The sequence below is a fragment of the Osmerus mordax genome, chromosome 8, assembly GCF_038355195.1.
Source record: "Osmerus mordax isolate fOsmMor3 chromosome 8, fOsmMor3.pri, whole genome shotgun sequence".
NCBI lineage: Eukaryota > Metazoa > Chordata > Actinopteri > Osmeriformes > Osmeridae > Osmerus > Osmerus mordax.
In genome coordinates, this window is record NC_090057.1 from 5977169 (window position 1) to 6004132 (window position 26964).

The 26964-nt window shown below is 46.5% G+C and overlaps 2 protein-coding genes across 2 annotated transcripts; both read left to right on the top strand.

The window, feature by feature from the left end:
• Positions 1 to 5555: 5555 nt before the first annotated feature.
• Positions 5556 to 17847, top strand: sptlc2b (serine palmitoyltransferase, long chain base subunit 2b). The gene is made up of 12 exons (XM_067241609.1): positions 5556 to 5730; positions 8374 to 8568; positions 8941 to 9095; positions 9706 to 9854; positions 10230 to 10354; positions 11055 to 11148; positions 11610 to 11715; positions 12419 to 12638; positions 12855 to 12981; positions 14400 to 14535; positions 14664 to 14793; positions 15848 to 17847. The coding sequence occupies exons 1-12, from the start codon at positions 5593 to 5595 to the stop codon at positions 15959 to 15961; spliced, it is 1689 nt and encodes a 562-aa protein (XP_067097710.1). The 5' UTR covers positions 5556 to 5592; the 3' UTR covers positions 15962 to 17847.
• Positions 17848 to 18541: 694 nt separating this feature from the next.
• On the top strand, positions 18542 to 26964 carry ism2b (isthmin 2b). The gene is made up of 7 exons (XM_067242007.1): positions 18542 to 18729; positions 21601 to 21777; positions 22144 to 22275; positions 22576 to 22912; positions 24449 to 24589; positions 24830 to 24898; positions 25003 to 26964. Exons 1-7 carry the CDS (start codon positions 18598 to 18600, stop codon positions 25518 to 25520), a joined length of 1506 nt encoding a protein of 501 aa, XP_067098108.1. The 5' UTR covers positions 18542 to 18597; the 3' UTR covers positions 25521 to 26964.

A 26964-nucleotide genomic window follows, 5' to 3' on the forward strand; every position in this document is an offset into this window, starting at 1 on the left:
TGTTTCACAGCTTTTATTTTTTTGTTATTTAAAAAAAGGGAAAAAAAAGAAAAATAACATTTTGTTTTATTTTCGTCAGTGGAGTGTAGTTCCAGGCTTTAGGTGCGTGTGGATGTGATCCAGGTTCTTGGGGAATGCTGCACTGCATTCTACCCCCTCCCAAGACCTCCGACAGGCTGTATTCTTCACCTCTAGCTTCATTAGCTTACTTTGTATCCCTTCCTCTAGTCACACAGGTAATAGGTAAATATCCTGCCTTTCCATTGTTTAAAAAAGTCCCCTTGTATATGTGTGGCTAAGCAATATTCGGGCCCACTGGGTATTACGTAAGGCATTCCTGTAAGTTAGGTGAATTTCCCAGGTGTGATTTATATGGTGTCTTGTCAGGATCTCCTCTGAGACAGTGTCTGTTTCTACTGGGATACATGATGAACCAGCTCCATATCTCTTGTACAGTACTGCGACCATGGAATAAATTTCATTTTATGGAGAAGATCCTTTCCTTCCCTCCTTTCTTTGCTGTTTTCGGATGAGTGTCTTAGTCTAGAGTTATTGTTGTGTTGTATCTCGTCAACACACTTCCTCAATGCAATCATCAAGTGCATTCAGGACCTCCAAGACGCTCCTCTCTGTGGCAGTCTGTGGTGTAATTGTCTCATTGTGTGCTCCACACTTTCCCCACTTCTCAATCGCATTCTGAATAATGTGCCTAATAAACAGATGATTAAACACCCACGGTAGATTCTGGGCGCCCATCAATTACCAGGCAGGAAGCAGAACCATTGACACTAGCGGAGGAATACTCTCGAGATTTATGCTTTGATTAGAACAAAACTGGTTCCATTAGTTACAATTCATGAGTGATTTATGCAGTCTGACAGATTTATTCCAGGCAACTTCCTGGACTGAACAGAACCAATCAGGACAACATTACACACCCAGACAGACTGGAGAGGTTGTAGAAGGTTTTTCCTAAAGAGCTCTGTCACAGACTATTAACAGATGGATTTTCTTCAAGAAGCCTGCATTATGAATGTTCCACGAGTCCAACAAGTCGTACACAACATCTGTGTGTTTCATTATTGATTGATTAACATTACCAGCTGTTACGTTCTTCTGTATAACTGCATCCTTATGTACATATCCTGTGTCAGTGACCATATTTCAATTAACTTTGTATTGATCTGGAAGGAAATTAAGAGCCTTAGACTGGCGGCTGTTACCATGAGAACATCCTCGACTGATGCCAAGTGGAGTCTGTTGTCCGTTCTGCTTTTTCCACAACACACACTGCAATTTTTTGCAGGGCACCTGCCAACAGTTTTTTTTAATGATTTTTCCCTCTTTTTCATCTTTCTTCGCTCTCCAATTAAATTAATTTTCTTTCACAGTGAGAGGTCTGACTGAAACAACAAACTTGTTTGATTACGGTCTCTAATAAAATGCAGTGTCAGCTTGTCCCCTTCACCCCCGGGCACAGGGAAACATTCATGAGTGACTCCATGGTAGGGAAGTCTGTTTTGCATTGACCTGTATTGTGTGGAAAGGGGTTTATGTGGTGATTAACTTAAGAATCTTGCTAAAGCTATCAGTGCTACACCAGCTGAGTGTACTGAAGGGGGTAAGTGTGACTTATCAAACCACAGCCTGCTAAATCAGTTAAACTGGTACATTAATTCTTCCTTTCCTTAGAGTTTATCCTCGTCTTGCTTGGGGATATTGGGTTAGTTTAGGTGTGGTTCTGAGGGTGTATTTGCGTGTAAAAATGGCTTGATTTGATAAAGGCATTCAGTTCCTTGGGAACTGGGGGACAATCATCAATGTTGCTACATGTAATCAATGACAAGTGATTTGTTTGTAGATACGTAGTTCATAGGGTTCTTAATGGCCAGTCTCCTACATCAAAAAGTGCTTGTGTGATGATATCCTAGTCTCTGTATTCAATATGGATTCTTGAAGGAAGGCTGCAGGCCTTGTTGTGAAGGACGCATTCAAGCGCCTGCCATTGTTGTTACTTGAGGTGTATTTAATTTACGCAGACAAGTTGATAATGGCTCCACCATGCTGTTGTCTGGCTTGTGAATGTGTGCAGTGGAAGATGAATGAGATTCTTATTCATGAAGGTAAAAAAGGAAATTGGTTCTTCGTCTGCTTTTGTGTGCTTCTGAACACAAACAATAAATACATTGTTGGGACATAATGGAATCTTCACCTTTTCAGCTGAGACTTTGATGGATGGGTTCTTGTTTTTCTCCCAGAAAAAGCTAGCAGACATAAACAATATTGAGTTGTTCAGCCAATCCTTCATGGTACATTTCAAGGGCAGTTACAGGGGTTTGTAAAGTGTGATTGGTGATGAAGGTTCTCTATACTCCTTTCACCTGTCTAAAGATGTGGCAAAGAAATATCATTCACAGTCCAAACTGCTTACTAATATGAAGGCCCAACTCGGGACACGATTACAGTGAAAAATCCCCTTCTGTATTGTAATGTAAGACTTGCAAGGCTCTGAGCAAGGCTCTGAGCAACCACATTTACCATATATTTACAACAATATCAGTATTTTCCCAGATATGTCATGTTTCTCATACAATATATGCACATTTAAATACTGAATACAACTCACTTTGTTGGCATTATTATTTAGTGCTGGTGTGTTCAATAATCATTCACACAAAGTTAGCTACACTTGGGTGTGAATTATGAGCTGGAGGTCTTGGTTGTAGAGAGCTGGATAGTAGAGGACTGAACTTGGTTGTGGAGGCCTGGTCAGTGGAGGTTTGGGTTGTGGAGGGCTGGATTGTGTAGGCTGTCCGAGGCTGAATCCTGAGGAGTGCAGTCTTTTCTGCAACAGCAATCCGACTGCATAATCCATTATCAGGGCCGGGTTTAGACAGGCGTAAAAACCTCTAATGGTTGTGCCAGTCAGAGAGCGGACCCAGACTCAAGCGCCCCCGCCACCCACCACTGGACTGCTGGAATGTTTACATGCTGACAGCTCTGGGACTGTCAGGGATGTGTGATTAATTGACATTTTGGCCAATGTGTCTTAATCGAATGAAAGATCCGCTGGAATCATGGGGTTTTATGGATTCTTGAGTTCAGCCTTTGTCTGCTGTATCTTTTGATCATGATGATGATGATGATAATATAATAATCATAATAATGTTCTAATTTACCAGAGTTGTTATCCAAAGAACAAAAGCTTTAACAATTGAACTTGCACCCTATTGATCTGCTGTAAATATTCTCTACCACTTAGCCATATTCCTGAGGATGATGACAAGGATTATATTCTGATTTTATAGCCTAATGGTGTGAGATTTTGAGTTTGATCTGTCCCTGAATTTAATGAACATCCTAAAGGAAATCATCTGTTTAATATATGTGTGATCCATCATTTGGAACTGAATTTAACTAAAAACTAACAAACACACTCGTTCACATATTTCGATTTCCTATTTCATCACAGTGTTATCTATGTTAAATGTCACCACCATGTATGACAAATGGCTTGACATCTAAAGCCTCCTTCTGCAGAAACAGGGTCTTAATAGGCTTTCTGGGGATATGAGAAAAGGCCTGATACAGCTGATGATTCCATTAGATCAGGGGTTCTCAAACCTTTTGGGGCCAGGGACCACTTACAACATTTTCCAAGGACCCCCCAATAATCATAACACCCATTCAGTATACCGTTTATGCTCTTAAATGGACACAATATGTTTGTTTTATTGGTGCAAATGGTCCCCATCTGTAGATTATTACATATTTTTTTCACTTTTTAATTATACAGCACAATTGATGGCAAATTATTTTGCGGACCCCAGGGGTCACTTTGAGAACCACTGCATTAGATAACATCAAAGCAGGCAAATGACTACAGTCAGGGAATAGCTACTTCATTCGAGAAGTGAGTTGAAACTAAAACAGAAGCTGTAAATCAGCAACGGCATTTAATACATGCTAATTAAGCCGTCCCTCCCCAGGATATTTAGTGTGGTGTGTGTTCTGTCTTGTAGTAGATATATGATCTATGATCTAGATCTATGATCTACTACAAAATCATACGACACGTCATACTTTAATTTCGGAAATGATGGGAAGTAACTGTTTAAAGGAAAGACGGCTTGTTGTCTCCCCTCAAACGACTTAAGTGCGGTGACGACAGGTCACACTTGAAGTGAAAGGAGAGGATAGGAGAGGAGGAAAGAACAGAGAAGCCTAGAGCTAGGTTAGTAGAGTCAAGTACTTATCAATGATGCCAAAAAAAAATCGAAGATTTTCGACATTCACATATCCACATATGTGGATGTAAGTTTTCAATAGTATGGATGTGTGTGAATAAGCGTTTCATATGTTTGTGTGAGGACAGTCCGAATTATTATTCAAATTATATATGTAGCCTAAACGAGATGATGAGTTAAACTGGCTTCCCTACCTTCCCCCCTCCCCTCCCTCTGTCATGGAAGTTTATAACCAATCCTCTATAACATTTAGATACATGCTAATAAACGTTAACATAAGTTAGTAATTTATTATTCATTAGTGGATAGAACATCAAGTTCAGTCAATTCCAATCAATGCTCAAGCTCAAGACAACATTGTTTACAATCACTTCGAGTTTACCCTGGTTCTTGATGGAAAGCGTATCTGCTTTATCTGGTTAGCATGGATTTCGGCCTAGCAGTCTATTGTAACACTGTAAAGACACAACCTTAAGGCCAAATATTCAGGTTATAAAATCCATACTGTTGGATTAGATGTCTTCATCGCAGATTTCACTTTGTTGATCAATTCCATTGATAGTCAATGGGTTTTAATAAACCGTTATAAGATCAGATAGGCCAAATGTGGTCCAATAGCGCCCTCTAGAAGACTAGAATAGAACAGATTCTCACATTTAACAGAATCTCGATTGATCAACGTTTGACAAATAACTTTTTTTTACATAACGTTTTTTTCTTTCTTTCTTTCTTTCTTTCTTTCTTTCTTCCTTACGTCACTTTGGGTAAAGCGTCCGCTTGATAAAGATTCTAAAATGTTCGAAGGACAAATAAGAAAATCTCATTATTTCCACTAAGGGGGTTTTAGAACACGTTTGATAAGTAACATCAAATCATTTATTTACCTGTGCAAATATCAATTTAATAGATTGGAAATTGTGGCGTTACACACTGAAAAAAATCTAGGCTATGATTATCCTTGTAGAAATCCTTGACATTTGTTCAGCATGGAGTCATAAACAGGTGAGTGCTTACGTCACGGGAAAAAAGGTTCTCACAGTTTTCAATAAACGCATAAATGGTAAACCAACCCCCATATGCGAAGGTTATTATGGGTTATTTCCATGGTAAATCTGCTAAAGCATAGGGACACGTCGCCGCCCCGAATTAATATATTCAGCTTCAGCTGACGTCAAAATGTCCCATTGGTCGTATAAAGTTAACGGGGGCGTGAATTTCCTGCAATATCATGTAGCAGTGGGTGTCCCGTTAGTACCAGCCTCTTTGAAAGACCATACATGATTTCACTATTACACAAGTTAGGCGACTACAAATCTGAATATCCGGGCGCATTTATCGGACAAATATGACGGAAAGCTCGGCATATAAACTGTTAAATGGAGACGCTTGTCATCGGACCACAAACGGGAAAAAATCGAGGAAGGACTTCGTGAATAACCGGGGTCTCTTTCAACAGCAAAAGTATCGTCCACCCAGAGATAAGGTGAGGCCCCGTTGTAAACGATGAGACTGGGTAGAGCAATAATGCATCTATTTAGCTAGCTAGGCTACATGTAATTCCTGTAGACACAGGTTTTTTCTAACATTGTTAGACGGGGAAAAAAAATAGTTTTACAGGGAACGTTGACTTCCTTATGATTAGCTACACCCTAAGTGGGTCTTGCTAGCTACTGTAGCTAACATTGAACAGAAATTAAACTACCGTTACTTGAAGCTACCGAGTACAACTAGTCGATGAAAGTTGGCTACCAAATTACCGTCTGCTGCTTTTTGAGTACTGAGCTCCGAGGAAATCCTGGAGGAACCGGTTTCTGATAGGGTTGTCAACTTTAATAACCCAGCAGAATATTCGAAGCATTCTGACTCCTTAATCTACAGCGACTCCCAACCAGGTGAAAGATAACCGATCTGAAAGATGTAGTTAGCTAGCCGTAACCCAACACGGCCTGTTGTTGGGGTGTGGTGTAGGTGGGCTGGTCTCTGTTTACACTACCACTCCATTACCATGGAGAATACCAGCGCTGTTGTGCAAGGTAACTGGAGAGGAGCACTTTGTCCCACAGTCAGGCTTCTGTTAGGATAGTCCCTCAAACCTACCCCTCCAAGCCTATCCAAACCCTCCAGCTACCCCCTCTGGCCTCTCCTATCTTCCAACCTGCCACTCCCAGCCTCTCTTAACCTCCAGCTTCTCTTTCCAGCCTCTCCCTCTTTCCAGCCTCATCTTCTGCCTCCAGGCTTCTCCTCCCTCTGGACACCCCCTCTCTCCAGCAGTCCTTCATGGGAGAAATGTCCTTTGGCTGGAGGAGTGGCCCTTTGGGATTCAATGGCCCACAAAGGGGAGGAAATGTGTGTCTGTGGTGGTGTTTTTTTTTTTTTGACTCACTAGGAGTGGACAGGTAACATCAGATCCAGTAGGTAGTAGGATCCTAGACAGACTGTCCAGGCGAGGGAGGGGATGGAGATCATGTCACGCTTGTCTCCTCCTTCTAGATTTGCAGAAGCAACCAGAGGATGGGAGTGTGCGTTTGTTGGACGTATGTGTGTGTGTGTACGAGGGTCAGAGGTGTGCCTGTGTGTTTGTGGGAAGAGCCCAGAGGTAAACAAAGTGAATCAATACAGTCCTTCACCACTCCCAGGTGTGACTAATAACTGAAGCCAGCGATACTGCAGCTATTGGCTCATAAACTAACACAGGTGGAGCTCATTGATTGACTTAACAAAGGAAATACCTTTTCTGGGAGAAGCTATGGTTATTCATTGACTAAAAGGTGTGTGTCTGCTTTTCTGAAGATGTAAACAAGTCCTGTTCAAATAGGAGCTGACGGTTTTAACTTGTGATGGCCTGTAATGATCAAATATGTTGTTATGTGCCCAGACTGCAAGGCCCGTTGGTAAGAGGAGCGTTTTCCCACACAATCTCTAGAGAGCTGGAAACCTGTCTAACTGGCTTGAAGTTGGTTGCGCCACATGCAGATACACACTCAGAATTTCCTCAAACACACACAGACACCTGCACGCACACGCACACACACACACACACATCAAACACTCTTCTCTGTCTCTCTCTACTCTACTGCGGTATTTCATGGGGCATGACTGGGTCACATGTGGTTGCTAGGCAGCCAGGGCCTTAATGAGTGACAAGGCTGACTGACTTGGGCTCGTTTGGTCTGAGGACAATCAGGCCATAGAGAAGTTGAAAAGCAGCTTCAGATGATTTATTATAAGTTTAGTTCTTATGAAGAGGTGCAAGACCAATTCATTCCTATGAAACTCAACCAGTACTTGTTACTGTGGAAGAAATCCGTTTTTTGGAATTACGAGCACCTGCTATCCTTTGTTTTTCCCTTTCTACTCTAAATTCTGACATTCATGCCTCAGAGATTTTGTTAACAACACTTTGTGATTTGCGTGGTCATTATTCATGTATAGAGTGTTTAGATTCTCCGATCTGCAGATTGCTTAATACTTAAAAACCCCGAACTCAACTGAATGAAACTATTCCTGAAGAGATGGACATAACTTTTCTTAATCGGTTACAAATGCAAACATAAACTTGAGTTGCTATTGGACAGGAATGTGGCTGTCCGGACACAGAGAGGGAGAGGGAGAGGGAGAGGGAGAGGGAGGGGGAGGGGGAGAGGGAGAGGCAGGGAGGCAGGGAGGGAGAGAGGGAGAGAGGGAGAGAGGGAGAGGCAGGCTTGCAGATAAACCTTCAGACCTAACCCAGGGTTGGGTGGTTATGGTCCCCCCCCCTCATTGACCAGTGATCTGGGAGGTGCGGTATGTGACCTCCTGAAGGGAGGTAATCATCGACAGTACTGGGCGTCTTGAGGGGCAGAGTATGAGAGAGTTATCTAGCAGCAGGACGGCTGCCTCAAGCAGCAGAGAGAGAGAGCTCAGCCTGTAGATGAACCTTTAGACTCCCATGTCAGAACTTTGTGTAGTTAAGGCGTACCATATCTTCTGAAACGACCCTTCTGTGTCCTGTGGAATTTGTCATTTGTCCAGACCTTTGATTTGAATCTGTATCTCGCACAATATTTTTCTGTGAGGAACCGTGTCAAAATAATAAGAATTACATCCAGAAATTGAATACAACTGTTTTTTTTCCAAAACATTCCAGAACAACCATGCAGTACGTAACGCCAGCCTGTACAACAAGCCCTTTGTGGAGTCGTTTGAGGAGACTCCGCTGCTGGTGGCGGTCCTCACCTACGTGGGCTACGGCATCCTCACCGTGTTCGGCTACCTGAGGGACTTCCTGCGCGGCTGGAGGATCGAGAGCCACCACGTGGCCCAGGAGAGGGATGAGCAGAAGGTACACCCCTCCTCACCTCCACCTCCTCACCTCCACCTGCTGCTTTCTATCTCTCACTCACTGACTCACTGACTCCCAATCTCTCTCACACACACACACACACACACACACACACACACACACACACACACACACACACACACACACACACACAATATACAACAATTTGCATTGTTATTAAATATCTTAATTTAACTTTACTGTGATGATTCTTGCTCTAATTTAACCCACTTAGTCAAATATCATCTTCCATTAGACGAAGGGTCACATCTTTGGTTGTTTGGCCAATCTAAGAAACAATGGATACTGGAAGCTGAGATCCACTAGTGGTTGTGTGATCTGAGCCCTCCATGATGTGTCTTCTCTCTCCAGGACTTTGTTCCTCTATACCAGGACTTTGAGAACTTCTACACCAGGAACCTGTACATGCGCATCAGGGACAATTGGAACAGGCCCATATGCAGCGTTCCTGGGGCCAAGATGGACCTGATGGAGAGGGTGTCTCATGACTACAACTGGACCTTTGAGTGAGTCTGACCGTCTGTCCGTCCGTCCGTCCGTCTGTCTGTCTGTCTGAGTCTGTGTGTGTGGGTATATTTTCATGAGACTTTGCCTGAGGTCTGAATGAGTCATGGCCAAATCTCAGCCTGCATGTCTCCCCTGCTCCCGAGGTCATTGTCCCTTCCTGTAATGATCAGACCAGCCACAACGAGAAGACGCCACCAGACTCTGTCACATGCTGCTGTGTGGAAACGTCGCTAAAGCACAGCAACCAGTCACCTCTCACACCCAACTGTTAATGAGTCTGATAATTCAGTCTTGTCCACATGCCAACAACCCAAGACTGTGAATGTGTTTGAAGAACGTAACAAAGTACACAGCACAAATAGGGCCCTGGTGAAACATCAGGTCTACTGAATAGACATTTCTGGCATGTTTTTACATTTTTTCACAGTAGGTGATTCAATGTCTTAAGAAATATTGGAATGTTCCTGGAGCTAATCTATGTAATATTCATTTAGTATATGCCTTTGTCCCAAGCGACATACAAGCATGGGGGGATTTGAACCTGCAAGTTAACCACATCCTGTGGAGCTTATTGCTCTGTGTGTTTCTGACTCGTCTCTGCTTCTCCAGGCACACGGGCAATGTGGTGAAGGACGTCATCAACATGGGCTCTTATAACTACCTGGGCTTTGCCGAAAACATCGGCACCTGCGCTGACGCAGCCACCAACGCCACGCTCAAGTACGGGGTGGGCGTGGCCAGCACGCGCCACGAGATGGGTAAGTAAGCCTAACCATAACCGGAGACAAATTCCTTGTATGTGTACACATACTTGTTCAAAGAAGCTGATTCTGACATGGTAGTTGGCTACCCTTCCTAGCAGTGTTGTGTAGGGGCAGGTTATTTAAACAAGATGAATGTAGACATCCACTTACCCCTGGAAAGCCCAACCTCCTCATACCAAGGTTCAATTTTGTAATAACATGTAGCGCTAAACCATAATGAAGCATAGCTACATAGAAGTTAATATGTCATTACAATGTAAATAGTATAGGTGTTGCAACATAGTCACAGTAATTCAAGTTTGTTTATGTAAAGTGTTTCCAAATATGGCAAGGTTTTACTATACTGACATCATGCTGTTGTTTGTTCAGGTAACCTGGATGTTCATGAGGAGTTGGAGCAGTTGGTTGCCAGGTTTCTGGGTGTGGAGTCGTCCATGGTGTTCGGCATGGGTTTCGCCACCAATTCCATGAACATTCCTGCTCTAACTGGAAAGGTATAAAATCCTTTGTTTCCTCCTTCTGTCTCTCTTTTTCCAGACATGGTTCCACATATTAGCTGTGGGCCTACATCCTGTCTGAGGAAACAGGTTTTCAGTTGTTGTGGATTTCTAGGTTCATCCTGTTCCACAACTTCGGGACATCTTCTAGAACATTCTGTATGCAAGGGCCCGGCTCGTTGAGTCACACCAACCCCTGTTCTTCACTTCCTGTTCTTAGGTTCTGTTTTGACAGGAAGTGAAATTCCACAGTACCTTCCAGTAATCACTGACAGACAGAGAGGGGGGAAGGAGGAAGGGGGAAAGAGGCTAGTCACGTCACATACTGGAGGTCATGAATTCTTTAGACATTCTCATGCCTTCTTGTCACAAGGATTACGTAACAGGATTAATCATTCATTCATCAGATGACAGGGCATGCTGGTCAAGTGTCAGGAGCAGTGAGATGCCTAAGATGTAGAGTTAGATATCCAGTATGAAATGTAGATGTAGAGTTAGATATCCAGTATGAAATGGAGATGTAGAGTTAGATATCCAGTATGAAATGGAGATGTAGAGTTAGATATCCAGTATGAAATGGAGATGTAGAGTTAGATATCCAGTATGAAATGGAGATGTCGAGTTAGATATGCAGTAGGATGTGGAAGATAGACGGTGAGATGTCTGACATGTCCAGTGCCACATGGCGTGTCTGCAGGGCTGTCTGATCCTGAGTGATGAGTTGAACCATGCTTCCCTGGTGCTGGGTGCCAGACTGTCAGGATCCACCATCCGTGTCTTCAAGCATAACAGTAAGTACACGCTCCGTCTCTACACACACATGCACACACTTAACAACACGCACGCACCCAACAGCACACACACTCTCGACAGAGTTATCAAACTCTTACTTTCCCATACAAAGCCCAGTCCCCCACTTGTCACAGGACTGCACAATACAGAATGTGGGGGGTTAGATAGCACACACTCTTCAGTACACACAGGTTATTCAGTACACACTAAAGACTCTACACCATCTCTCTCCTCTCATTTACATTTAGTCATTTAGCAGACGCTCTTATCCAGAGCGACTTACAGTAAGTACAGGGACATTCCCCCCAAGGCAAGTAGGGTGAAGAGCCTTGCCCAAGGACACAACGTCATTTTGCACGAATCGAACCAGCAACCTTCTGAGTAATAGCCTGATTCCCTAACCGCTCAGCCATCTGACTCCCATTCCTCCTCTCATTCTCATCCCTTTCTCTCCGACTAGACATGCAGAGTCTGGAGAAGATGCTGAGGGATGCCATCGTACACGGCCAGCCCAGAACCCACCGACCCTGGAAGAAGATTCTCATCCTGGTGGAGGGCATCTACAGGTAGACACACACACGCATGTACACACATACCAGGGTTTCCCACAGAAAATGTGTTAGTTAAGGTGATAGGGTGGGGTTTGCTGTCAGGCCAGGGGGGGAGGGGGCGTAGTTTGTGCGATAGTCTACTGCGTTCTGCAGAGAAGGGAGACTGGCGTTGGTCACGGTTTGGATTGGAAGGGAGAAAACAGGACAACGGCGGATATTGGTATAAAAAAATAACGATGTAATTAAGGAGGCAGGCGTGTGTTGCTTAGGCGGCCGCCTTAACTGAAACGTGCTGCGGGAAACCCTGCATACTGTACACACACGCATGCATACACATACAAGGTGTCCTTTCATGCCTTGCGTGGGATCCTACTAATGTACTTCCTGTGTCAAGTCTAAGTATTCAATACCCCTGGCTGCTCCCTGCTACTCAGTATAGATCAATAATGTGTTGTTATGGATGAAAGCATCCTTAGGGATTTGGGGAGGAAACACTTACTGCTAGAGAACACGCCTCCAGATATCATGTTCAGGTTTTAGTTTATGAGCCATTTGTCACAACCACATCTTTTCAAGTGCATTATTACAGGATTTGTGCATGGAAGGCACTTTATATTGATGTGTGTATCTTTCCATCTGTCCCAGCATGGAGGGCGTGTGTGTGTGTGTGTGTTTGTGTGTGTCCTCAACCCCCCTCACCCTCCTCTCTGTGTCCCAGCATGGAGGGCTCCATTGTGCGTCTGCCTGAGGTGATCGCCCTGAAGAAGCGCTACCAGGCCTACCTGTACCTGGACGAGGCGCACAGCGTGGGGGCGCTGGGGCCCCGCGGGGGCGGCGTGGTCGACTACTTTGGCCTGGACCCCAGGGACGTGGACGTCATGATGGGAACCTTCACCAAGAGCTTCGGCGCGGCAGGGGGATACATCGGAGGGAAGAAGGTGAGACATGTTTGCCTTATGCTCCTCTAATCACCCCCCCACACACACACACACCCAGAGAAGAACAGGAATCTCAAGGTCATCATGAGTCATCATCCAGGATGTGATTCCGTCATGAATGTACTTTATTACAGGTGAATTATCTGGTTTTAAAGATAAACGAGCATGTTAACTGATGACGGCTCCCTCCCTCGCTTCCTCCTCCCGTCCTGTCAGGAGCTGATCAGCTTCCTGCGTAGCCACTCCCACAGTGCGGTGTACGCCAGCTCCACGTCGCCCCCTGTGGCCCAGCAGATCATCACCTCCATGAGGATCATCATGGGCGAGGACGGCACGTCGCTGGGTGAGTTCTTCTGAACCACAATCCATCAGCAGCAGCAAAGCCCTCAGCCACGGAGACAACAATAGGACTGATAGGAACCACTATGGGTCATTGCACGGTCATGTGACTAGTATGTCCTGATGATTACAGATGCAATAGTACATACTTTGTAATGGCAGCTGCTGTACGTACTAAAAGATAAATGTAAAAGTATGTGATTCAGGACGCAGTCTGTCTCCAACAGGGCACGGCATGTCTGGTACCGGCACTGTCATGCTACGTTCATCCACTAGATGGTAGCATGGATCTGTACAGCTGTTCTAGGCTAGTCAGGCCTGGGCTTGACTCAGTTAGAGAAGGCTATTCCTACACACACGCGCACACACACACACACACACACACACAGAGAGAGAGACTACTGGCAGGAAGCCTCTTGTCCTTGTGACTCACAAGGTTAGCAAAGGTAGAGCTACCTTTGCACTACCTGCGCTTAGACTCTGAGGCTGAGGAGATGTTTACCTTAGCGCTCCCTGTCCTCCAACCCTGCCATAAAACAACGTCTCAGTCTCGTCATGTCGCTAGGATGACCTCCCCCGTAAAGAACGTTCAGAACGTCCGGCGCTCGTTAGAAGCTGGCACCGAGCACGTGGATGTGACCCGAGCTGGGAGGAGAGCTTCATGTGAGCAGATCTCAGTATGACAGGAATGTCCAACCAGTGGAGAGAAATCTCCCTCAATCTCTTTGTCTCGCTTTTTTTTTTTCCCGCCCCCCCCCCCCCACCCCTTCCAACTTATCACTCTGCAGTGCTCGGAATGAGAACGCTATGTGAATTTCATTTCAGACTTGTTGTGTCTGCAGTGCAGCTGAAGGCCCTTGAAGTAGACGTTTTTTTCGGAGGTGTTTTTCAACACCGCAGGACCGCTGGTTGTTGTTGGCATTGGCGACCTGCACGTTGAATCAGAGCGGCGCAATGCGGCGCAATGCGGCGCAGTGCAAAGCCTCCCCACAGTGGACCTATCCACAGTGCAGATCCAGTGGACTGAATCCATCGCCTGTTTTCGTTATTTAATGTAAATATATATTATGTGCATGTGTTGTTTTACAAAATCATTTAAGATTGATGGCAGGGTGACTTGGCCTCTTGCAGTTGAGGTGGCTGCTGCTGTCGCTGCTAAACTCGTGTGTTGTTCAGTGTTGATCAACTAAGGTCCGTCACACAGCTACCCGTAAATTGCCAAATGGCCTATATTGGCAATCACTCGATCAATTAAAGCAGTGATGATTGTGGATAGGAAAATGAACTTGTATCGCCCAACTCCCTACTGTGTACAAAGTAACTGCCCAGAGTGTGTGCACGTGGGGAGATCCTGTGCATGCCTGGCTGGTGGGTCCGGGGGCATGGTCAGCGGTGTAATGAACCTCTTCTTGTGGTTGCCAGGTGCGGAGCGGCTGAAACAGCTGTCGGAGAACACCACTTACTTCCGCAGGAAGCTGCGAGAGGACGGCTTCATCATCTACGGCAACGACGACTCCCCCGTGGTCCCCCTGATGCTGTACATGCCTGCCAAGATAGGGTGGGTAACTCGCTACCCACACACACACACTGCTGTCACACACACGCACAAGCTATCCACACACACCTACACACACAACCCAATGTGTGCGTGTGACAGTAGGGTGTGTGTGTGTGTGTGTGCTGCAGGGCATTTGGCAGGGAGATGGTGAAGAGGAACATTGGAACCGTGGTGGTGGGATTCCCAGCGACGCCAATCATCGAGTCGAGGGCGCGCTTCTGCGTGTCGGCCTCACACACCAGAGAGATGCTGGATACGGTGAGATCTGTCTGTCCATGATGCCTGACACCAGACACTGACTCAACAGGCAGAACATGTCACATTGACTTCATCCCTGCTACAAACAGCATCTATTTTGGTCCCGATTCATATACCCAAAGTTTCAAACCTGTGTTAGCCATTAGCTATAACCATCCTGCCTTAAAGCACGATTGCATTGGGAAATGCATTCAATAAAAAAAACGAAAGGCATGTACTGACAACTAATCACTTCTCTTCCGAGAAGTTTCCCAGCAGCCAGTGAGGCCTGCCTTCAGATTGTTGATATGTAGCAGGTGTGTGTCGTCAGTACGGCTTCTCAATGTCAGATTCATCAGGGGCCGAGTTGAGACTTGAAAGAGCAGCACTGGATCTCTGGCTAGATTCAAATCAGTTGTGATTTTTATTTGGGGTGTGCTGCCTCTCCCCAGCAACACTTCATTCATCTCTCTGAAGAGCTTGTCAGCGCCATGTTTTAATAGGTCATTTAAAGCACATCGTCTTCTGCTTTGTTGAATGCAAGAAGCCTCTTTTTGCTTATCTGGAAAACCGTGCTCTCTGGTTCCAGTTTTGGAATCAGGGAGAGGGGGAGGGAGGGGAGGTAAATAGTTTCCATGTGTCATGCAGCGTAGATAAGGTCTCCTATGGTAAGAAAAGGAGTTGTGTGGTTTTGATGTGATTTTCTTGTACACCTTTAGTCCGAAAATCTTTCCTGGTTGTTTAGAGACACACAGAACAATCAGGATGAATCTCAACTTGCTTTTAACTCACGTCACTGATGTGAGATGACGATATTCAAACTCTCTACATGCACTGTTTGTGTGTCGCTTGAGATACAAGGGTCTGCTAAGTGAACACAATGTAAATAATCATGTTCAGCAGTCAACAATCATTCAGCAGTCTGTTTTCATCTTGTTTGCGGACTGTGCTTCATGTAGAATAACAGAGGATAGGATTTGATCACGGGTTGAAATCCCCCTGTGCTGTGGTGACTTGAGATGAGAACACATTATTGTTATGGTTATGATTAACCAGTGTTGTCTGTCTCCATCAGGCTCTGGCGGCCATCTCGGAGGTGGGGGATCTGCTGCAGCTCAAGTACTCCAGAGAGGAGCGACCTCCAGCCTCTCAGAGCTGCTGCTCTTCCCAGAGCCTGTCCTTCCAATGAACCACCTCGCCACCCTAACCACCTGTACTACCCTCTCTCCCAGCCTTAACCCTGACCCCACCTCCCCCCTACTACCCAGCACCTAGGCTCGCACCCTGACGCCCTCTACTACCTCCACTCCCAGCCTTACCACTTACACCACCACCCAGTACCTCGTACCTTGTCCAAGTTGAAGGTCACCCATGTCTTAATTTCTGTCATTTTAAAGTGTGTGTGTTTGTGTGTAAAGTCTGTTTCTATCTTAACTTATACTGTTTGTTTTGGTCCTAATGTTAAGAAATAACTGTGTGCACCCTGTGTCTTACTGCACTATAGTAACTAAGTAGTTACTGGGTTAAATACACTGTACATGGACCTTATTGTACTATAGTATAAATATGTATTATGACATTTATTGGTTCAACCAATTCGAGTAAACTAGACGCGAAGATATACGCGAAAAACTTTCACGTTGGTTGAACTCCCAAAACTACTAAAAACGTGGAATTCAGATAAGCTTCATCAAGAAACGGTTTTGAATTGGCTTTAAAAGGTTGTATTCTAATCAATATGTTACTTGAATACTACCATGTCCGTGTGTTCCGTCTCTTACCAAAGTATGTGTATATATTCTGTGATATTACGGAGAATCGAGATTAGAGACATCTAGAAAGATAAGAGCAGCAGAAAGCGAACGCGCTCAGAATATATTTTTATGCTTTTTTTTTCTACGAATGTGACTTTCTAGCCTTAAGTGTTCATGACTGCACTCAAAAAAACATGAGCCCAGTGTCCTTATAATTTCTTTAAAGTTTAACTGCACCATCTATGTTCCTTTCTCAAGCGCGTATCGGTAACCAGCGTCGATGTTACCAAGCTAACAAAATGACAAGCTAATACCGAGCGCCCATGCTGAACGCATGAAGAGGCTGCATATTATGTGACACCACTCTGATGTTCAGCTAGTTTTAGTTCTTGTTTATGCCCTTGTTATTCAGTAGCTTGCCTGATGAAAGTTCCTTATTTTAAAAGCAGCTGCCAAATGTTGATCTAGTGTACCAACGTTGTTGGGGAACTCTGAATGTGTGCGCATACTGACAGGCATAGTAGACTAATGCTGTTATGACGTATTCGTTGTCCAATCAGAAGTCCGTGCTGATGAACATTTTTTTTTTTGCAACTGTTTGATTAACTATGATCTTATTGAATGGCATTCCAGTTAGTGTTGGTCTGTTTCTGCTTCGTTGTTTTGTTGTGACTGTTTGATTTTAAATGTTGACACATCCAAGTTCATTTCAAATTTGAGAACATGTCATTGTCAACGGTTGATTGTGTGCTTATCGCTTTTCACTTTTGCAATGGAAATCGAAAAAATAGACATTTGTTGTGCTTCTCAGACTTAAAGCTCGGGTTGAGTTCCAGACGTGATCATTCCTTTCAAATAATTAAAACTGCATATTAACGTTATTAATTGTTGATAGGTAGGCCTAATGGTTTTACCATTGCAGCAGTGACATTTTTTCAGCATCACCTGAAATGAAATAGCATTGTCATCAACTGTCGCCAAAGACACTCCAAACTGGTCTTTGTCAGTATCTTCCTTAAAAACAACTCAGAACTATGTGATTGCAGTCAGCAAAATGACCATTCGCTTATAAGGAATGTTTTTGGCTAATTAAATAAGGCTATTCAAAAACAAAAGTGCATAAAAAAGTTAGATGGTAGGCTATTGGTCCGTCTTTTGCAAAGTGATATACAATTAGGCAACTATGTAATTCTTTGAGACGTCAGTTTCTTCTCTTGGCAAGTTTAATTTCTTTGGGTTGAAAATAACACACTCTAAGCCTTTTTGTTGCAAATTTGATGTCCATGCAGTTCAAACAAAGAATAAAATCGGTATTTCTTTGTATCGGGCTCTTTACATTTAGTCATTTAGCAGAAGTGTCTTTAAAGTATCTTTCTCTACACACACCCAGACACAGTGTTGACAATATACCCGAATGAGTGAAAATGTGTGGATTTGTAGCTATCTGCAGAGACCTCCTCACGCTCTCAGTTTCGTGAGTGAGCGGGCCGCCACCAGAAGCGACTGTCTCTGGGATGCGTAACCTGCGTGGATAACGCGCTTCAAATCGGGTATTATAGCGTCAGAGTTGAAACGCGTACGGCGTCTAAACTCCAGATGTTGATGTATTGGAAGAAACTACCCACCCACGGTGAAATGAGTCGGCGCATCCTTAAGTAGTTGAACAAACGTGCAACGGTGCGGACGGGAGAACTGTGTGGGCACTTTGAAGGATTTGGTACTTATAGCTCTCATTAGCTTGTTTGGGGAAACTTGAAGCGCGACAGACACCGAGCTAAGCGCGCGGCACTGGCAGATCAGAGAAACTACCTTGAGATTTGTGGCGAGTTGGTGCGGGTATAGTGCGTCGGGCACCCTAGGACATAAGAGCGCATCAATTTAAATTTTAGACTTCATGTCTGCCGGAGGTCAATACTTCACTCATCCAGAAACAACTTCCAAGTAGAGAAGATATGATAGCTAGAAAACAACTTTTCTACCACCAAAAAATCGAGAACTAAAGAAATCGTTAGCTAGTTCTGAGGACCCGCATATTCTACCGGTTAGCCCTGAGTGGTCCCGTCTGTGGAGAATGTGTAATCTCGGCGGGAAGATCTTGATGCTTTTCCTCATCTTTATAATACTTTTATTTAATTCCGTTTGTGGGTTTCCCACGAAGCACAATAATGTTGCAAGTAAGCTGAACAACGGAGTGTCGTTACAGGTAAGAAAACTTACTATACATTACGCTATAGTATAATATATAACATGCATCTAGATGGCATCTATCATAGAATATGCATCTAGATGAGCTTACTTTTTTGTTAGTTTTTGTTTAAAATGTTGCAGGTGTGAATATTCGTAGAATTGACACTACTTGTTACGTTCGTTTTCATGTTCAAAATGGTACTTCTGTGACAAACATACACATCTCTGTTTTTATTGAACACCTATAATAATTCACAGGCAAACAAACACACACACACACAGTGACATGTGCATTTTTCTGGTCCAAATCAGAATAAGAGAAAGAAAACAAGCCAGGGGGAGATATGCTCTTACACCCTAACTTTGAAACTCTATTTCCTGTGTCATGCTGTACTGGATGCTTCTTTAAGTTGATCTATTTAGGCCTGACTGATGTATGTCAGAGAGAGAGAGAGAGAGAGAGAGAGAGAGAGAGAGAGAGAGAGAGAGATAGAGAGATAGAGAGAGAAAGCAACAAAGAAAGAGAACAAGAAACAGAGAGAGAAGAGATAGAGAGACAGAGAAAGAGAGAGAAGAGTTTGAGAGAGAAACAGGAGATACCATAATGGGGTAAAGGATTGTGCGTTCTGGGCTAAGATTGGACCCATGGTGATTGTGCAACTCTCCCACTGACCAGGTGGATGTGGTACAGGGGAGTAGGGAGGGGGGAAAGGAGGGGGAGGTCAGAGGGTGTGATAGGAGCAGGATGTTAGAGTGGGGAGGTTAGAGAGGAGGGAGGGGGGAGAGAGGGGAGGGTTGGGAAGAAGGGGAGGTTGGAGAGGGGAAATGGGTGGGAGGAGGGGGAGGGGGGAGGGTGTGATAAGTCCTTAGTACAGTACAGTACAGCAGCACAACAGCGAGAGCCTTACATAACCAGGACAACCCTTCAGCAGCTCTCACACTGGAACGAGGTCAGAGGTCGTTTCTCCCATTGTTTACGTTGGAGCTTTTCTGTGTTAATGTGGAATTTCCTGTTGTTGGTTTCCTTCATCTCGGAGTGAGGGGAGGTTGGAGTGTGCGTGCCCCCCCCCCCTTCACCCGCTCTCTATCCGTCCTACAAGTTTGCTTTGTTTTTACTTTTTTTCCACGTTTGGGAGGGAGGGCGGAGGCGATCAAAGAGGCCTCATGGTTTATTGTTCTTCTGTAATGGTTTGGAAACAGCCAAGTGTAGAACCCCTTTGATATATCTGTGGCCACATAAATCAGGGCTGCTACGCCACTTACCCCCCCATGTGACCCGACTCCCCTGCCCAACCCCTTCACCAACCCCCCAACCACCCCCACCATGACCTGACCCCCCTTCTACCACCATCCCCGATCCCCGCAACACCATCTTTACCCCCCCACCACCACCCCGACTCCTGAACAGCGCTGTGGCCGTTGTGACTAGATCAACCTCCTCTCTCAGCTGAATGTGTGTCACTGTCAGCCCTAAATGGATCCAGAGTTCACTGAATGTAGTGTCCAGATTAGTCAAAAGAAGGGATGAGGAAAGAAGTCTGGTGTTCCTAACGTTGGTGTCCATAGCAATGCTCCTGGAAACGCTAATGGTTCAGACCGGAAGGTCTCATGGTTCTGGTGTGACAGCAAGCCGGAACGCTTTGTTCCAGGTTCTCGAACACCGCAGACTCTCAACCGTTTTGTCACACGTAAAGGGTTTTGTCTCTCAGCTTCATTGTGTTAAATGCCACCATACTGCAGACCTGAGGATGACGCAGCCCCAGGTCTTAGCGACTGTCATGTTGTTGGGCAGTTTTGTTGATCTGGTGAGACAGTACAGGAAGGAGAGGGCTGGTTTGAACAAAATTACTGAATTGTATTTGTCTGGCAGACACTCTTATCCAAAGCGACATACAGGAGGGCAGTTAGAACCTCCGACCTCAAGATCTGCAGTGAAACCTTCTACCACTGAGCAAGACCGACCCCCCCTGGTCTGAATTAGAGGCTTACAAATCTCTGGATAGTGTTCAATCATAACTCCGAGGATACGATGTCTTCACCCCTACACTCTTCCAAGCCTCTAGCCCCAACTATTCAGTCAGTCAGGGTGTATGAACCTTGACCTCTGCCTGAATGTGAGAAGGACGTGGCAGAGGACGAAAGGTCACAGAGCAGGTTCTGGTAGTCAGGACAATCTACCCAAGGGTCCCAAGCAGTACCCCGATCTCCCACCTTCTCCCCTGATCTCCTCCAGCCTCCCTCAGCCTCCCACAGCCTTCCCGGATCTCCCCCAGCCTAACCCAGACTCCCCTAGTCTCCCTCACCCTCCCTCAGCCTCCGCCAGTCACCCCCCAGTCCCTCTCATTAGAATAGGACATCCTGGCACAGACTTGTCTTTGTCAAAAGGCCTGGGTGCCACAGTTGCTGTGGGAAAACAGAGACATGTCCGGGGGTTGGTCAGTTGGTCACTATCCTCAATGTTTTTAAGAGCCCCATGTTGAAAAAAAACTCCTGCGTTTACTGGCACAAGTACCATATCTATTTCTGGATTCATTAAGCCAGTCATTACACTGACCATCAAACAGGTTGCTAGGGTGTGTTGTTCCACCAAGCTACATACCAGTAGTTATTTCCCCCTGAGTCATCACTGGGCTGTCATTACTGCTCACACATGACATAACGATCTGCCTTGCACATGTCTCAGCAGATTACACAGCCTCTAGACTCCTTTTGATCTTCATCATAATACAAACCGTTCCTCCTCTCTGACCGCCAAAATATCGTAGAACTGTCTACTTCTGATCCTTGATCTCCTGCTGTACTGTCTACATGCCCTTTTTGTGCGTTGCTTTGGATAAAAGCATCTGTTCCAGGGAATCAAACGTGATCATTTGGATTTTTTCTTCAGGCACATCAGCTCCACCACAACAGGGTCCTTCACAACCCCCAAGTGTTGGAGCAGCAGAACCAGGTGTTGGAGCAGCAGAATCAGGTGTTGGAGCAACAAAACCAGGTGCAGAGTCTGCTGCCAGAGGACCACAGGCCGCAGAGACGCTGGTCCCCACCCCAGCACCACCCCCTGGGGGCTCTGCCTCCGCCCCCCTCCCAGCACCACCCCCTGGGGGCTCTGCCTCCGCCCCCCTCCCAGCACCACCCCCTGGGGGCTCTGCCTCCGCCCCCCTCCCAGCACCACCCCCTGGGGGCTCTGCCTCCGCCCCCCTCCCAGCACCACCCCCTGGGGGCTCTGCCTCCGCCCCCCTCCCAGCACCACCCCCTGGGGGCTCTGCCTCCACCCCCCTCCCAGCACCACCCCCTGGGGGCTCTGCCTCCACCACCCTCCCAGCACCACCCCCTGAGAGCCCTGCCTCAGCCTCCGGCAAACCCCCTGGAGGTCATATCCCCACCCCACCCCCTGGGGGCCCAGCCCCAGCCCCCCTCCCACCCATTGGAGGTCTTGCCCTCTCCCCACCTCCTGGGAGTCCTACAGCCGCCCGAGGAGGAGAACAAACCCTTCGTCCTGGACCTCAAGAACTTTCCAGACCTGGCCAACGCTGATATCAACTCCCAGAACCCCAACATACAGGTGACCCAAGTGGAAAAAGAGCATACTGAAATCTAATTCAAATGTATTAAATGACAGCGTGCTCAATCAATTTGAATCATGTTTATCTTTTTCTACTCAATAGGAAGTGTACTGCTTTTGCAAATTCACGTACTTAATGACAACTTTAATATGATATATGTTTGTACATTTCCTCTCTAAGAGAGGAAGAGAGAGAGAGAAGGAGAGACAGATAGGTAGGCTATAGCTCAGTAGTTAGAGTGTACGACTGCAGATCAAAAGCAAACATCTCATCTCCCTTGCTCTCCTGTCTCCTCTCAGGTGACCATTGAAGTGGTGGACGACCCTCAAATGGAGGGGGAGATGGATCTAGCCAAGGATAAAGACTGGCTCTCCTCTTCCTCCTCCTCCTCTTCCTCCTCCATGGTGGAGCTGCTGGGGGGGAAGAAACTGTTCTGGCCTCTGTTCTGGGGCTACACGGACGCCGACTCCAACGAAGACGGCACGGGTCGCTCAGGTCTGGAGGACGTGACTGAGGAGGAGCAGGAGGAGGATTACCCCCTGGAGTACGGCAGCGAGGAGCCCCTTCCCAGCCGGGGGGCGGAGGACTGGGACAGTGACTGGAATGAGGGCTGGGACGCTCCGCAGAGCTACTACGGTGAGAATCACTGACGTCGCTTACTGATCACCCACACACTCATTGAGGTCAGGGGCACTTCTAAATCCACAGTCTTGGACCTTTACATTTACATGTAGTCATTTAGCAGACGCTCTTATCCAGAGCGACTTACAGTAAGTACAGGGACATTCCCCCGAGGCAAGTAGGGTGAAGTGCCTTGCCCAAGGACACAACGTCAGTTGGCATGAACGGGAATCGAACTGGCAACCTTCGGATTACTAGCCCGATTCCCTCACCGCTCAGCCACCTGACTCCCACCATCCTCCTTTAGAAGTTTAAGAGTTTGAGAATGTCTGAGGTGCATGAAGAGAGAACAAGTTTGAGGAAAGAAAGAGAGGAAGAAGTAGAAAGAAAGAGAGAGAGAGAGAGAGAGAGAGAGAGAGGAGGACGAAAAGAGCAGACTGATGGTGTGAGAGAGAGAGAGAGAGAGAGAGAGAGAGAGAGAGAGAGAGAGAGAGAGAGAGAGAGAGAGAAAGAGAGAGAGAGAGAGAGAGAGAGAGAGAGAGAGAGAGAGAGAGAGAGAGAGAGAGAGAGAGAGAGAGAGAGAGAGAGAAAAAGAGAAAGAGAGAAAGAGATTGACTTAGCGGGTGAGCAGGGAAAGAGTGTCAGCACTCGACCGTCAGGGTATTGTTGGATCGGGGGGCCTTTGAAGTCGACACTGGTCCTGCTTGCTGCAGAGGCCGGCCTTTTGAAGATGGGCCCGACAAACTCGCTAATGGCAGCCGGAGCCAGAGGCTGTTCCCCAGGACTAAACAGCCCACTGCCTGCGGACAATTAGAGGGCAGATTGGGAACAGGGAATGACAGGGGCCTTTCGGGCTTTGCCTTTCATCCTCCGGGCCCCAGACCCCGCCAGCCCTACACGGCCGGCCCTTTTGAGCTGGTTCAAGAATTCGGAGGGCTTTCAGGGCCGCGCACAACATTGCGCCTCTATTGTTGTTTTTTCTTAATTCTCGTTTACTCTGGTGGGAAAAAGAGCAGCGTGCCTTCAGTTCTGACTGCACAGCTCCACTGCGAGGGGGATGAGAGGCGGAGAGGAGGGGTGAGGGGAAAGGAGGGGAGAGGAGAAGAGAGGAGCAGACAGGGAGATGAGGGGAGAGGAGAGGCACGAAAGGAGAGAAGGGGAAGGGAGAGGAGGGGTGAGGAGAGGGGATGGGGTCAGAGGAGAGGGAGGAGAAGAGAGTACAACAGACGAGAGGAGAGAAGAGAGGGAGGGGGAGAGAGCGGCACAATAAAGGGAAGAAGGGGAGAGTGAAGATAGCAGCGGGGGAAGGGAGGGAGAGGGGGGGGGAGGACGAGAGAGGACACGGCAGCACATTCCCCATCCATAAATCTCACATTTTAAATGGCACTATGTTTTGTCATAAAGCAGTCAGATCAAGGCTTGCAGAACCATAAACATATAGTGACAGGACAAAAGCAGATGGGTGAAAAGCGAAATCTGGTTACATTAATGTAAAATAGAAGAAATCAATTCAGTGAAGTGAAGATGACGTGTTGCTCGCTGTCCCTGCAGAGATGGAGGAGATGGAGGAGTGGACCAGCTGGACTCCTTGCTCGGCCACCTGTGGGCAGGGAGAGAGGAAGAGAACGAGGCCCTGTGGGTTCTCCTGCACGCTGACTGAGGCGTCCAGGTGTGATGTGGAGGCCTGCCCAGGTGAGCTCCTGACCAGGAGACAAACCTGGTCTTCAATCAGCAAATGCTTTCATCCAAGCCACGTACAAAGAGTGCATGCAGAAAGTACAGCAGAAATCGTTCTAACGGTAGTTCGGTGATCAGAGTCAAGGAATAGTCTGTATTTACCAGGCATTCTGTATTTACACTGTAATGTGACCACATCTCAGTGACGTGGCACCGTGCATTAACAGTACTGTCTATCTGGTGTTCTCCTGACAGACGCTGTGAACACAGTGGTGGAACCCTTCCCCTTCGAGATGGAGAACGGAACGGAACCCTTCGGCACAGGTAACCACAGGCAAACACATTACAAACCACAACAACATCAATTCCAAATGACCTTCGAACCCTGACGTGGGCGACGCTTTGCCCCCTGTGTCCTCCCCCCCCAGACGTGGACAGCTGTGAGAAGTGGCTCAACTGCAAGAGCGACTTCCTGCAGAGGTACCTGCGCCAGGTGCTGTCCGAACTGCCGGCCTGCCCCTGCTCCTACCCCTCCGCCTCCGCCTACACCGTGGTCAGTATCTACGACGAGCAGCAAGGCCGCGCCTTCCGTTGGCGCGACGCCAGCGGCCCCAAGGAGCGCCTGGACGTTTACAAACCGTCGGCGAGGAGCTGCGTCCGTTCGGCGCTCTCCGGCGACGTGACGACCCTCGCCGCACAGCACTGCTGCTACGACGACCGCGGGCGCCTGATCACAAGGGGGAAGGGCGCGGGAACGCCCAACCTCATCAGCACCGAGTTCTCCCCCGAGCTGCACTTCAAGGTGGACGTTCTCCCGTGGATCCTGTGCAAGGGGGACTGGAGCCGGTTCCACGCCGTGAGACCCCCCAACAAGGGCCCTGGCTGCCCGGAGAACCCGCACGAGGACGTGTTTATGAACGAGCTGGAGGAGGCCAGGGAGTACTGAGGAGCCAAAACACACCACCAGCACCCAGCAGGGCGGAGCCCGGGGGCCTGGGCCCAATCCTAACTTGAGATGGGAGATGTTGGCGTGCAGACGTGTGGTTTCATCCCTGTGTGAGACGAGAGTGGAGGGGTTCCCCCTCAAGTTAGGATTTGGTGCAGCGTCTCTCTCCCAGAGCTTTCACGGAACGGAAAGAGAACAAACCAGAAGAAGCCGTGTCATAACGCTCGCCGACCTGTCGCGCCTCATCATGATCTCCTTCTGAGTGTCGCTGTCTGATACCGTGATTCTGTGTGCATGTAAGCATGGCCCTCCATTGCTAGCTTTCTGTCAGTGTTTTGGTATTTCTTTGTGGCTGGCCGATATGATTTTACTATGTGGAACTTAAGCATGATGTGATATGACGTGATGTAAATGTAGGAAGTTGAGGGGGGAAATGTACAATTCTAACTATAACAATTTACTATGCTGCTAAGAGGACGGGATGATTGAGTAGGTTTAACTAAAGTAGAATGCTTGGATTGTGGAAAACCTGAAGGGGCCGGTTAGGATTGAACCAACCAACCAGTCCAAGGCGACTGCCATTTCAGTCAAGATAAACCAACATCTGAGAAGAAAAGACTGTTGGTACTCAGTGTTCTGAACGCATGGAGCCATTTTGGGCGTTTCTACAGTTTTCTCAGGGGCACTGACAGTGATGAAGATTAGTCCTTATACTTTACCTGTGGACCACTGTTAGAGCAACCACTTACGTACGTTCTCATCTACAGAACACAGAGGTCACAGAGAGATGAGAGGATGAGAACGTTAGCCGTGTTAGGATAATGAAACAATGCTCTTTTGTTTGTGGTTTTGCAAGAAATTTAAACGTTGATATTAAATGTAATCACGGTTGAATATTCTGTTGAAACTGTTGGCTTCATGTTTGTGCTCAAAACCTCTTTCAGGAATTCTATTTTGAAATGTACTGCAAGCATGCTTTACATTTTGAAATGTAAGTTTTCAAAAGAAGGCACTTTATTTAATATACACTATATATAAATGCATACGAATGATATACCGTATGTATGAATATAAAATGTACCCATGTTAATTCATTTGTTTATATTAGTGTTTTTGTGAAGGGAAAAACTCGCCAGAAATGCTGTATTAACTTTTTAAAAGTATGTACGTAAATGTTCTGTCATTATCTTTTGTGATTTCTGAAAACTAGTATTACATATGATCTTGTACAGTATTTATTTGTGGGGTTTTTTGTTTGTTTTTTTAAGTTTATTGAAGCTTTGAAACGATACCACATGGTGCCCTCCTGGGCCTGAGGACCGCGGGCGTCTGCCGTCAAAAGGGAAACCACTGGCCTCGCATTGCTCCAGCAGCACAATCACCTGTCCTTTTATCTCTACTAAAGTGCTCTATGAACATGTTGTGACAGTTACGATGAAGAATA

Coding starts and splice junctions, on each gene's coding strand:
- sptlc2b (XM_067241609.1), top strand. CDS start 5,593: ATGACGGAAAGCTCGGCATATAAACTGTTAAATGGAGACGCTTGTCAT. Junction 8,569..8,940: donor AGGAGAGGGATGAGCAGAAG/GTACACCCCTCC, acceptor TTCTCTCTCCAG/GACTTTGTTCCTCTATACCA. Junction 14,536..14,663: donor TACATGCCTGCCAAGATAGG/GTGGGTAACTCG, acceptor TGTGTGCTGCAG/GGCATTTGGCAGGGAGATGG.
- ism2b (XM_067242007.1), top strand. CDS start 18,598: ATGTGTAATCTCGGCGGGAAGATCTTGATGCTTTTCCTCATCTTTATA. Junction 22,276..22,575: donor CCCAGAACCCCAACATACAG/GTGACCCAAGTG, acceptor GTCTCCTCTCAG/GTGACCATTGAAGTGGTGGA. Junction 24,590..24,829: donor TGATGTGGAGGCCTGCCCAG/GTGAGCTCCTGA, acceptor TTCTCCTGACAG/ACGCTGTGAACACAGTGGTG.